Source organism: Dreissena polymorpha, chromosome 1, assembly GCF_020536995.1.
Source record: "Dreissena polymorpha isolate Duluth1 chromosome 1, UMN_Dpol_1.0, whole genome shotgun sequence".
Taxonomy (NCBI): domain Eukaryota; kingdom Metazoa; phylum Mollusca; class Bivalvia; order Myida; family Dreissenidae; genus Dreissena; species Dreissena polymorpha.
Window position 1 is genome coordinate 36946546 of NC_068355.1, and position 13769 is coordinate 36960314.

At 36.9% G+C, this 13769-nt stretch overlaps 1 protein-coding gene across 1 annotated transcript in view; it reads right to left on the minus strand.

The window, feature by feature from the left end:
* LOC127867991 (uncharacterized) overlaps positions 1–13769 on the minus strand; it is a 151994-nt gene that overhangs the window by 24534 nt on the left and 113691 nt on the right. Inside the window, exons 75-88 of the mRNA XM_052409574.1 lie at positions 13586–13704; positions 13337–13445; positions 12764–13086; positions 12001–12118; positions 11169–11361; positions 10459–10675; positions 9368–9611; positions 8594–8716; positions 7702–7892; positions 6037–6281; positions 5582–5759; positions 4576–4804; positions 3052–3235; positions 1739–1803 (exon numbers count right to left, since the gene is read on the minus strand). Coding sequence (XP_052265534.1) covers positions 1739–1803; positions 3052–3235; positions 4576–4804; positions 5582–5759; positions 6037–6281; positions 7702–7892; positions 8594–8716; positions 9368–9611; positions 10459–10675; positions 11169–11361; positions 12001–12118; positions 12764–13086; positions 13337–13445; positions 13586–13704 — 2538 coding nt within the window. The remainder of the gene's footprint in view (positions 1–1738; positions 1804–3051; positions 3236–4575; positions 4805–5581; positions 5760–6036; positions 6282–7701; positions 7893–8593; positions 8717–9367; positions 9612–10458; positions 10676–11168; positions 11362–12000; positions 12119–12763; positions 13087–13336; positions 13446–13585; positions 13705–13769) is intronic.

Genomic DNA, 13769 nt, shown 5'->3' on the forward strand with positions numbered 1-13769 from the left:
AAAACAAATAAAAAGACTCAATAAAAGCAATATAAACACAGTAATCTTTGGGGTACATATTTAAGTCAAATGTTGCTGAAATACCTTAAAATAATGGCAAACTAGAGCTTTGTCACAGACGTGACAAATACCCCCACATGCCACATTGACACATAATATTTTGCATGTCGTCTTCACAAAAAAAGCAGACACCATGCTCAATTTTTAAAACGCACTAAGTGACCCCTTGACCTAGTTTTTGACCCAGAAAGGCCCATGTTCTAACTTGGCCTTAGGATCATCTCCATAAAACTTCTGACCAAGTTTGGTGAAGATCGGATGTAATCTACTTGAATTAGAGAGCGGACAACATGCTGAATGTTAAAAAACGCACTAAGTTACCCAGTGACCTAGTTTTAGGCCCGGAATGGCCCATGTTCAAACTTGTCCTAGAGATCATTTAGATAAAACTTGTGACCAAGTTTGGTGAGGATTGGATGAAAACTACTTGAATTAGAGAGCGGACAACATGTGAGGTTTAAAACGCACTAAGATACCCCGTGACCTAGTTTTTGACCCGGCAAAACCCATATTCAAACTTGACCTAGACATCATCTAGATACAACTTCTGACCAAGTTTGGTAAAGATTAGATGAAAATTACTTGAATTAGAGAGCGGACAACATTGTTATGTTTAAAACGCACTAAGTGACCCTGTGACCTTGTTTTTGACCCAGCATGACCCATATTCAAACTTGCCCTAGACATTATCAAGATACAACTTCTGACCAATTTTGGTGAAGATTGGATAAAAACTACTTGAATTAGAGAGCGGACAACATGGTGAGGTTTAAAACACACTAAGTGACCCCGTGACCTAGATTTTGACCCGGCATGGCCCATGTTCCAACTTGGACTAGACATCATGTAGATACAACTTCTGACCAAGTTTGGTGAAGATCGGATGAAAACTACTTGAATTAGAGAGCGGACACTTAATACGGACAGACAGATCATCTAGTTACAACTTCTGACCAAGTGTGGTGAAGATGGGATGTAAACTACTTGAAATAGAGAGCGGACACCATGCTCAATGTGTAAAACGTACTAAGTGACCCTGTGACCTAGTTTTTGATCTGGCATGGCCCATGTTCAAACTTGGCCTTCAGATCATCTAGATAAAAATTCTGACCAAGTTTGGTGAAGATCGGATGAAAACTACTTGAATAAGAGAGAGGACACCATGCTGAATGTTTAAAACGCACTAAGTGACACCGTGACATAGTTTTTGACCCGGCAAGGCCCATGTTCGAACTTGGCCTAGACATCATGTAGATACAACTTCTGACCAAGTTTGGTGAAGATCAAATGAAAACTACTTGAATTAGAGAGCGGACACTTAATACGGACCGACAGACAGACCGACAAACCGACAGACCGACAGACAAGTTCACTCCTATATACCCCCCTAAACTTTGTTTGTGGGGGTATAACTAAAAACAATTAAAGACTCAATATAATAAAATTAGCATATATACAGAACTGCCTTTATGAACCTGACATAAAGTTATGACAACAAAATGTTAATGGAAACAAATGGCCATCAATGTCAAATAATAATGTCTTTCTCAGCAACTGTTTATTTGGTGTGTGTTTTCATTAAGCTGTAGCTCTATCCTCAAGCAGTCAGTTTTTACAAGTATAATCTTGAGTCTGGTTTATCTACATTCAGTATAAACCAGTGCAATGTGACACTTACCCTTGATGGCTGCAGTGGTGCACGTGATCCAGATACTGCCACCAGCTCCCCCGCCAGAACCTCCACTGTAAACATATAACAACAAGAGCTTGTCATAGTAGTGCCAAATCCCCACTGAAATGTGTTTGTTTGTATGAGAACATTTGTTTTAGAGAGTAGAATAATATTTGTAAAACATGGCACCTGTGTCATCTATTCATATTTCAAGGATCAATTAGTTATATAGTGTTTGAGTTATGCTGCAGAGAATAAAATATATGGAAATGAAAAAAGGGAGGTAATTAAAAAACTACGGCCCATAGAGTTATGGTTCTTAGTCACTGCACTTCTCCTACTTGCCATCTGTTTATATTTCTAGTTTCAAGTAAATCCCTTCAGTAGATATAGAGTTATGCTCCGGACAAAAATTTACTTTGAAATTAAATAAAGGGAGATAATTAAAAAACTAAGGTTAATAGAGTTATGGTTCTTAGTCACTGCACTTCTCCTACTTGCCATCTGTTTATATTTCAAGTTTCAAGTAAATCCCTTCAGTAGATTTAGAGTTATGCTTCGGACAAAAATTTACTATGAAATTAAATAAAGGTAGATAATTCAAAAACTAAGGTAAATAGAGTTATGGTTCTTAGTCACTGCACTTCTCCTACTTGCCATCTGTTTATATTTCAAGTTTCAAGTAAATCCCTTCGTTAGTTTTAGAGTTATGCTCCTGACAAAAATTTACTTTGAAATTATATAAAAGGGGAGATAATTAAAAAAACTAAGGTAGATAGAGTTATGGTTCCTGGTCACTGCACCTCTCCTAGTTGCCATCTGTTTATATTTCAAGTTTCAAGTAAATCCCTTCAGTAGTTTTAGAGTTATGCTCCGGACAAAGTTTTGGACGGACAGACAGTCGGACGCACAGACGGACGGAGACTATTTTAACTATATCCCCTGCGAAAATTTTTTGGCGGGGATAACAAGAGGGGAAAATTGGCCCTAGATCGCTGATCTATGTAATGGGGCGTGGCCAGTTTCTAATCCAGGGATATGATTTAAGCGTATTTGATCCGAACTTTAAATGCCCATTAAGCTGATGGCTGTAACTTTTTGATCAAGTCATTCATGTAAATCAAATGTTTACCCTTTAACTTAATTGTTTATTGTAAACAAATATGTATGCTCAAATAAACTTTTTATAATCATGTTGCTAGTAAAATGATTTTGATATATGACTTTTGAGTAAGCTGGCCCAGATGAAGATTGCTTTTTCCATGGAAGTTTAATATATTGTGTACCAGACTTTGAAGTATGAGTTCCACAGGACTTACTCAGCCTTGATTTCTCCATCAATATCGACAGTGCCAGTTGCCTGCAGTTTGACCACACCGCCACCTTGCCCTGTCTTAGTGCCCGAGCCCTTAGTAGCAGGCTGCATGTAATTGCCGTACACTGATGCCTTGATGGTACCACTACCCTCACCGCTGTGGCTGGCACCTGAACCCTCTCTATAGCCTGCATAACAGAGAATGGGTAAACATTCACTTGAATGAAAACTTTAACAAAAGCAAGATATTTGTAACTAGATGGTAAGAAATAGACGATTTAAAAACTGATATGTGCCTTTCTCTGGGAAAATGCGGTTTAATGCATGTGCAGTCCACACAGGCTAATAAGGGAAAACACCTTCTGCTTTTATGCAATTCAATTTTTCATTTAAAGATTGTCTCTCCTTAAAAAAAATCTGGTTAAGATGGAAAGACATAGTGTTGTCCCTGCTTAGCCTGTGTGGACTTTCCACACATGCATACAGCCCATTTTTCCCAAAGCTAGGCTCATATATAATACTTCTCAAGGGCAGGAAAACGAAATCGGAAAAAAACTTCTCCTACAGTTAAGCACTTATTATTGCAATACTTTTTTGTTGTTGTTTATTTGGAATGTTTAGCTGAATTGAACCATATTTCAGTCATATAACAGCAGCCTTTTTATATACTCACACTTTTCCTGGGTAATCTTGTTACCAGTACTCTGTGCATATACATTATGCTAGTAACTGACATTTCTGCAATACTTGAGTCGAAGGTATGAGAGGATCGAGAATATCCATATAAATAAGGTCATGTGTAGTCTTAAGTCCTGTGGCTGGGCTGAGCATCAAAGCCACAATCCACAGATTTGTTTTACAGCGCTCTAATAAAAATTAGCTAAATGGATGTCCAGATATTACATATCTTTCATTCCTTCACAAAATTATATCACATAGTTGTTATTGTTGTTGTTTTTGTTAAAAATATGTGAATTTTAAATTGTATTTAGTATAAACTAAATAATTTAGTAAAAATTTTAGAAAATTTGCTACACATGCAGTGTAAATGCAAATTATTCTAAAAATATTCACTTTTTAACAGTATTTTGGTGTTTATTAGCCTATAAGAATATTTATCAAAAGATTTATATCAAAATAATTTCAAAAGTTTAATGTTTTCCTATTTAAAAAAATACTGACTGATTGATAGGAAAGATATGAACACATTAGGGTTGCTAGAGTGTCTTGCTAGAATAGGCCTGTTGCTAAGTAAATACCTATAAGTATATTATTTTGCCTTAATTTTGATGTAAGGGTATAAAATGTTTACTAAAATGTCTCACATGTATTGAAAATCATTTCAACTAAACTCTAAAGTTGCCAAATATAAAGGAAAAGAGGCTATTATAAGTCCCTATAAAGCTGAAACTGTTTGTCAGTACATGTGCCCATAAGGCTTATATGCCCATGGTTGCTCTACATTGACTGTAAAATGATTTTTTTTAAACCTAGATATTCACTCGACCAAAAGTTCAAAACCACCAACCATCTCCGCCTTCTTTGAATCCCCTCTCTGACAGGTTGATGACACCTCCCTCCTGTATGTTGGCGTCCTTGGTCTCAATGAGCAGGTCTGCAGCCTGGATGGTGCCGCTGGGGTACACGGTGAGACTGGACAGAACCAGCTGGTACCGGATCTCCCCCAACATCTCCAGGACTCCGCCTGCCAGCAGGTTCACGGTCGAGATGGAGAACTTACCAGCTGCTGTGCTACCCTGGAAATGGATTGGAGTAAAAATTGTCATAATGTTTACTATGGCTTAATATCTTTACAAAAAGAAAAATAGAGAGCAAATTGTCACAATTTTCAGTATGGCGTAATATAATTGAGCGTCCTGGGAAAACTGAGCTTAAAGCATGTGCAAAAAGACTCATCCCAGATTAGCCTGTGCAGTCCTTAAAAAATGCCATAAAGAAAAAATGCCATAAAAGCAGAAAGTGCCCTCTCTGAGCACAGTCTAATCTGAGACATCACTATACACACATGCATTAATTCCAGATTTCCCAGAATAATGCTTAAATTTTCAAAACATTTCAGGATGCTAAACATCATTTCCAAAACAAGTAACTGGGACTAAGATACTAACAATTTCTTTCTTTGCAGATTAATAACAAGAAACCGTCGGAGACGGGTGATGCTCCCCAAAGAGTTTTTTTGTCACAATATTGCACTATATTTTCAGATAAAAGGAAACATCTAGTAGTTGGGGGGACAAGAATTGCACTATATGTACAGTTAATGGAAAATTTCAAAGGGCCATAACTCTGTGAAAAATCAGCCGACCAGAAATGGCTGATAATATGCACATCTCTTGGTAGTGAAGCTTCCCATAAAGTTTAATTGAATTCCGGTCATTAATTGCTGAGAAATAGCCCGGACAAAAATTGTGCACGGACAGACGGACACACGGACGGACAGACGAAGCGGCGACTATATGCTCCCCCCAAAAAAATTTTGGGGGAGCATAAAAATATGACTTTACTGGTGTTACCTGAGTGCGGCTTGTGGCTGCAAGGGTCAAAGTGGATCTACCAAGGGACAGCTCTGTCAGTCCACCAATGGTACCTTGTAAGTCGATTTTGGAGTTGAACCATTTCACCTTAGAGGGCATCATTAGCACACCTTCTTCGTACACTTTGGCATGGGCAGGGAAGTACAGGTCTATGGCTCTGAAATAATATTGTAAATACACAGTGTATAACAAGCACAACTGCACTGATTAATTTCAGACATCTAACATACATCCACTCACTGAGAATCAATAATGTACACATTAAATGCAAGTTAAATGGAAAACAATGGAGAGTTCATTTATACAATTATACAAAAAATGTATGAATTCACTGCCTACACAACAGAAAATAATACAATATTCAAATAGAATATACAATCAATTGTTTACTTCTTACACCAGACTTTCAACAAAATTATCAAAAATTGTCTTACTTGACGGTGAATTTCTGGAACGGCCCAACATGGATGGTTCCCAGATTGTCTACATTATTGACAAAATCCTTTCCGTAAAATCCTTCTGTTTCAAAAGTTTTGGTTCCAGGCTCCAATGCTAGTTGTGCACCATTATACAGGTACAGCTTGTCCACAATCAGGGAACCAGAAGTAGGAAAGACAATCCATGTGCGCCCGTAGTCCATTTCAGCAATAGAGGTTGTGGTATAAGTGGCTATTTCATCCTTTGTACAGAAAAAAAAACAAGTTAACATCTTAGGTTTGTGAATAGGTATTTATTTAAGAACAAATAAAGTCTGACCTAGAAAATATTGAATTTAATTCAGCGTGTTCTTATAAACCTTTAAATCAGGTTAATATAAATAATATTACTGAGATTTTATTTTCAAAAAATACCTATATTGCTTATATGCTCAATTGTGTGCTCTTAAGATCTTGAACAAAATTTACCATGAACATGTTTTGTAGTGACACCAGTCCTGATATCAACATTAATGTGCACTGCTATTAGTGTTATACATTTTCCTCTTTGTTTACCTAAATATTCCTCCAACAATGTAACCTATGAGCAAATTCTTGAATTGATAGTCCCACAAAATAAATTGTGTTTATGGATGGGTGAAAATCCCATGATGTATGGTGGAAAGGATGATAACTCTAAATTTAGAATGTTTATGGTTATGGCTCTTGTGCATGGCATTTCTTCTTGTTGATAGCAATACACCCATGCGGTTTCATGTTGAAGTCTGTTATTGGATATGAGATATACCCCCTGAAAAGCTACATCATACAAAAACAACAAAAGGGCAGTAACTGTTATTTAAGAAAATATAGGGTTATGGGGTTATGGTTCTTCAGAATGGTATTTCTCCTCAGTGATATCAATACACCCATTCAGCTTCATGGTGTTACAATGTATTGTATCTGAGATATATCCCCCCCAAAATACATCATTCAAAACCAACAAAAGGAAATAACTCTTATTAAAGAAAGTGCTGGGTTGTGGTTCTTGGGCATGACACTCCTCATTTATATCTATATACCCATGAAGTTTCATGTTGATATTTTAAATAATTTCTGAGATATAGCACTGAAAAATTGTTACAGACGGACAGACTGATGGACAGATGGACTGACGGGCACAAGTCAATGCTATATCCTGATGTAAAGTTAAAAAAGATCCACTTAAAATCTGACAAATATTGTCTTATAATTTTTGTAAATTATCCCAGTAAATTTTTATCAGACTAATGTGATGCAAAATCTAAGCTCTAAGCTATTTTTTGCTGAAATGTTATTAAAAATATCGATTAAAAAATGTTTTGCTTTGCATAAAATAAACTACGATTTTTGTGGTAAAGTTCAGCATCTCATAAGCCACACACTACACACATGAATGAGAAAGCTCCTTTACAAGATACCATGAAGGCTATAATCTTATCAATTTTTAACCATGGAGCTTAAACAGTTTAATTTGTTTGATATCATTCCAAACATAACTCATAGGAACACTTTTCTCCTGTTTGTTATACATAGAGGTATTTCTGGGTGCTTGACCAGCTATGTATATGGTCCATGCACTGATTCTGAACTGTAAAACATACATAGATTTGCGTTTGAAAACAATTTCTAAATATAACTCACGGGAACACTATTTTTCTGCTTGTTGTCCACATAGATGTATCTCTTGGAGCCTGCCGCTATGTATATGGTGCCGGCCCCACCGCTGGAGTGCGCTGACTGACCTCCGTACGCGGTCCATGAGCCTGTGTACTCAGTCGTGGTGTATGTGATGGACAGGCGACCACCGGCACCACCACCGGAACTTGATGTACCTGGGAATAATGAATATTGAAACAGATGATATTGAAAACAAGTGAAAAATGATATATAAATATACATATATACATGTTTAAATATAAATATAAAATACTCAGCTACAAATTGTGAAAATAAAAACAATTGTAAAATATTCTGCAATAAATTATGAAATTAAATACAGTGTCAAATATTTTGCTATAAACTAAAAAATAACAATTTATTGGATCCCTTTTAAGGCCTCATTCCATAAATATATTTCAACGCACCTTAAATTGGCAAAATATCTTAATGTAATGAAGGCAAAAGTGCTTATTGACGAAGAATGGTTTCTTAATTTTTAACATGTTTTAAAAGTCCAGGTTCAAGAAATCTTGCTATAAACGGTAGAAGATTTACTCCAGAGGTATCACCTGGTTATCACTTTCAGAATAAACATGATAAACATGCAACCACAGCGTTATAACTTAGTATTTAACTGGTTTTAATGCACTTTTGTGGATATTAGTCAATAAGATGTTCAATATTTTTTAACTGCTTGGTTAAAGAATGTATGTTAAAATGTATTGAGTACGAGGGTTAAAAAAATAGCTTTTGCTGCTGTCCTTGTTGTTTTTAACTTTTCTTTACATGCATAAAATAATTAACTTTCCAAAAAAATTTGATAAAAGAGTAACACAATAATTGAACTTCACCACAGATATATTGGAAACCATACCTGTACCACCATCAACATTGATGGCTCCCTTTCCATTGAAAGCAGCTGCTGTCAGTACAATACTTCCACCACTGGCACCACCAACAACATTGTTATTTCCCTCTCCATTGGAGCTGATTTTGCCTGCAGACAAAAAATTAAATATGCAACCAGCATAAAACAACAAAAACCAGTGAGTTACTTAGTATCTTAGGTTTGGAAATCGATGATTTAAAACTTTAATCTAGTAAGAAAGGTCTAAAACTTAATTTGATTTTCTAAGGAGCTACAAATGGGTCAAACTGCGTACCTGAGTGGTAATGTGGATAAAAACTGTCTTTCACACAAGCAAACATAATTTTACACATATTTATTTTCAGCTCAATTGGATTGAAAGCCTAAGGCTAACTTAAACACTCAGTCATACTCGGAGTCCATTTCCTGGGAAGAACCAGTACTTTGTGTCTTTGGGGAGATCTTAAAAATGCTCCTACGTTTGGGATGGAGCTCATGATCTCCCAATCGCTAGGCAGACACCATATCCACTACGTAACGGCAATCATTATACTATTATAAAAGTAATCATTTAGTACTAACCATCAGTGTTTTTCATTTAAAGGATGCTACTTCATGACAGTGCCGTAATTCACAGATTAAATGTGGTAGATATTAATGATATTTTTACTTTAAATGAAATTGTGGATAGGAGGCGCACAACAGAAAATGCCAGTGACCAAAAACTCCCCAGAACTTCATTCTTCATACAAACCTGAAGCTCTCTGCTATATTACCTACCATCAATATGTGCAGTGCCCGATATTTGCAACTTCAATATGCCTCCTCCAATGGTCTCAGTCTTTGTTGTCATGGTTGTGTAGAGACCGTTGCTGCCAGCAAACGTTGGGCTGGCTACATCGTCATAGTACATGCCACCGCCGGGGGCTGTTACATTTTCAGCTTTCTTCATGCCTCCCTGACCCCCATGGCCGGCCCCTGCACCGGATACACCAACACCAGGTCCTCCATTAGTGTGAACAGCCTGCAGAAAATTAGATTTATAACCTTCTTATTTTAGCTTGATTTCATCAAAGCCAAAAGCTACAAAGTTTTTATTCAGCAGACAAATAATAAAGCCCACGCTTTCCCCGAGGAAGAATGACATGATGTTTAATTTTCGCATTCTTTTGATCAGTACATAGCATTTACACGAAATAAATAAGAAATGTTTATTTGTGGCTAGAGTTTGTAAAGTTTCCTTGAACAATAAAACCTGGCAATGCTTTTCAAATTACAAATGTAACAATACTATTTGAATATACTTATAATATAATACTTAAATAATACTTTGTGCTATACTAATGTTTAACAAATGGATATAAGATATTATGCAATAAGGTAAGTAAATAACATGTTTTGAGATTGCCAAACTATGGTAATGCATTCATGTTTGCATGAATGACTAAGTGGCAGTGTATATTATAATATATATTATATCTTCTGTGTACAATTTTCCTGCTTAAATAATTATTTACTGATGATTCAACAGCATTAAGTATAAATGGAACACATTTCCAATCAATTTTTTTTTTCACAAATTGGACCTAAAAATTCCCATTTGAAGGTTTACCGGTATACAAAAAAACGTTTTTTTTTTATAAATTGCAACATTGAGTTCACCTCCCATCCAGCTCTTTTAGTTGATCCTTATTAAATATAACATTAAATGCAAATTTCTTTTCAATTTTAAAGCATTTGTAAGCAAAAAAACTACATCACTTAATTACAAATCTTAGTGAAACAATGCATTTTTTTCTCAATCTAAAGGGACCATGCTCCCTTCCCAAAATGGTAAAAAAAACACTGGAAATATTTCGACACACTTATACCTTGCCATCAGCTGAGATGTAAGCTGAGTCCTGCACCGTGAGAGAGTTGGCAACCACGATGAGATGGTCAGCAACGACAGAGCCACCGCTCTCCACAATGAAGTCTGTACCGATGAGACGCACACCCTTGCCCTCGGTCTCGATGTTCAACTGACCTCCGCCCTTCACTGTGACACTCGTGAACCTGATCTCCGCCATGGATGCGCTGCTGTCTGGTCTGAATTTAGTTTAAACCTATTTCATTTTAGCTCAATTGCATTGAAAAGCCTAAGGCTCATTGAAAAACTCCCCAATCCGTTTACTGGGTAGAACCAGTAATTGGTGTATTTTATGTGGAGATCTAAAGAACAGTCCCACAGTGGGGATTAAACCCACGACCTCCCGGTTGCTAGGCAGACACCATATCTACATCACCATGGCATCCTCTAAAATTAGGTCTTAAAAAGGCAAATGATGAGTTATGAGGGTATCAATAGAGATTTACAGCAAACAATACACATAACATATGCAAACAATGGCCACTTAAAAAAATCTTGTCATGGGTTGAATCAATTGATTAACTTGTTTATTCTACATCTCTAGTGCTTATTACAACTATTATTAAATAGATTAAAATGCTTATGGTATACACCTTAATATGCAGATTTCTTTTTGTTTTTGCAATGCACATATGGACATCAGGTACGACACTTTCCCCTTTTATACAGTACCTGAGAGTGATTTTTCCCAGTGGACCGATGACAAGATGCTCCACTCCAGACAGGTACCCCTCATTCTCGATGGTAATTCCCTTGACCGTGAGGGTCTGCTCAGCTAGCATGGTGCCAAACTCATACACAAATATTCCAAACTGTAGCTCAGGGCTATCCATGGGCAGACTGGTGGCAATCTCTTGGTAGGGTCCTGGGGTACACAAACAATAAGCATCTTAACAAACTAAAAGCAATCTCTTTAAACCTATATATTTTAGCTAAATTGCAATTAAAGCCTAAGGCTTATTGAAACACTCTTCAGTCAGTTTCCTGAGTGAAACCAGTACTTGTTGTCCTTTGGGGAAATCTAAAGATGGCTCCCACAGTGGGGATGGAACCCGTGACCCCCCAGTCGCTAGAAAGACACCATATCCACTTCACTATGGAAACCTAAACCATAGGACTTTACATTATACAATATGCCAGTACAATGGCATCGGTATGTACTTATTACAGGGCTCTGAAATTAATATTAAAAGCCACTTATTAAAGCATACCAATATCTCAAGATTTAACAATAGACATAAAACTTAAATATATTTAATTTATCACTAATAAAAAGACTGAATTTTCAGGTTTTACTGGGCCCAGGGATACACTGTAATTACAATATATAATAAACAGGAATGCATTATCAGTTTTGAGCTATTTTATTGCCATGTTGTGTTTTTTGTCATTTGCTGACACATACATATACATTATGTAAAAGAAATAAATCTGTGCAAGCTATTCATTGTACTTTAAGATTATTTACCGGTAACGTGCAATCAGCAAGAAAGGTTGCACATACCAACATGCCACATTCCTGACTTGTCTCCTATGGTCTTGCGTACAGTGACAGTCTGTTTGTATGCCTGGTTTGTAGGTCTGTACAGAGCCAACTGAGCCTTGCCGCTCAGTAAAACTTCCTGTAACAAAGGAATACACTCCATAAGTGTTATGAAACATCAAAGCTAATTTGAACTGAGTAACATTATAACTTTATACAAAGTAGAGCCATCATCAAAGGTGATTCATACCTCCACATGGCACTTTGATGTAGTTGTATGGCTTCTACAACAATAACTGAATTCCTTCCTTTAACCTCAACATATGACCTTGACCTTGAAAACTACTAAATGATTTGTGTGCTTGACAAACTGTTTTTTATAATTGTATATCCATTTACTTATTTTGAAAACCTACCATGTAGAGAATGTCTGATAGGGGACAAGCCTATACAGTGCTATTTTATAGATTAAACTTCAAAGTATGACCTTGACTTTGAAGGTAGCCATTGGGTTAGTGTGTGCGCCACAACAGCATATATAGTTAATTATTTTGTGCAAAATAATTTCAAATCCTTTAATGCATAGCGCAGTTTGACAGTGGACAATAATAAGCACAAATGGACCATCCAACACACAATACAATTCCTATACAGCTCCCTTGCTAATTCTTGTAGTAACTAGAATATCTTCCATTATAAAATATATATATAATTATGTCATGGTAAAAGTGTCTTTTTGTCTACAAATTTCCCAAATGTTTCTGCAAATGTTCGAAATGCTTACATCAAAGATATGATCGTGGCTGTTAAGAGCATCAAATAGCCAAGTGTGGAAGCTCAGCTGTCCCTTGTGTGTGGCGGTCAGTTTGGACCAGTCCACTCTGGGACTAAGTGGTGTGCAGATGTTCTCATTATCCACAGACAGGTACTTCTTGCCAGTGGCTGTGTTCTGACGGATGTACGTTCCTGCTCCTCCGCACTCCATTCCTGTACCACCGTGGGCTTTGACTGTCAGACTTTCATCTGTGTCCTCGCTGAAGAGAATGGCAACCCTGCCACCAGCACCTCCGCCACCCTGGCAGTTGGAGTTGGAACTTTGATCCCATGCTACATGATTAAATAAGATCATTTATGAACTGTTTAAATTTTTGATCTCAGCTTCTTAGTAATCTGGATTAAATTCTAGGTATGTTTCACAACAATAACATGTAATACAATAACACTATCAAACACTTTACAAATTACTTGCAGGCTGTCTTGGTTATATGCTGGTTTCATATAGCCATTTGCACTTCGTTTCTAGGCAAGAAAAGAAAATTCCTGCACACAAACAATCCAACTGGGTATTATAACTTACCACTAATCTGTGATTGTACACTCTCCCACTGTGAGCTGGAGATGTAGAAAGAAGATCCAATAGAACCACCGTCGGCATAGATCACACCATTGCCAGACAGAGACTTGACCTGAAACCAGTTGAATACTTATAGTGATAACAAATATTTTAATACAACTAAATTTAATGACTGGTGTACTGAAGTTATCAACAGGAACAAGGAACAACTGATAAGCTTAATGAGTCGGGTCCGTTACAAGGCCCACATACTTTGATATAGACGCTGCCTCCACCACCACCGCCTCCCCTGGGCCCTGCAGCATCTCCACCACTGACATGCAGCTCTCCATCCAGCATCAGACTGTCTGCTAACAGCTCCACAACTCCGCCTAGCAACATATACATGAGCAGTGCTTCACAACTCCATCTAGCAACATATATATATGAGTAGTGC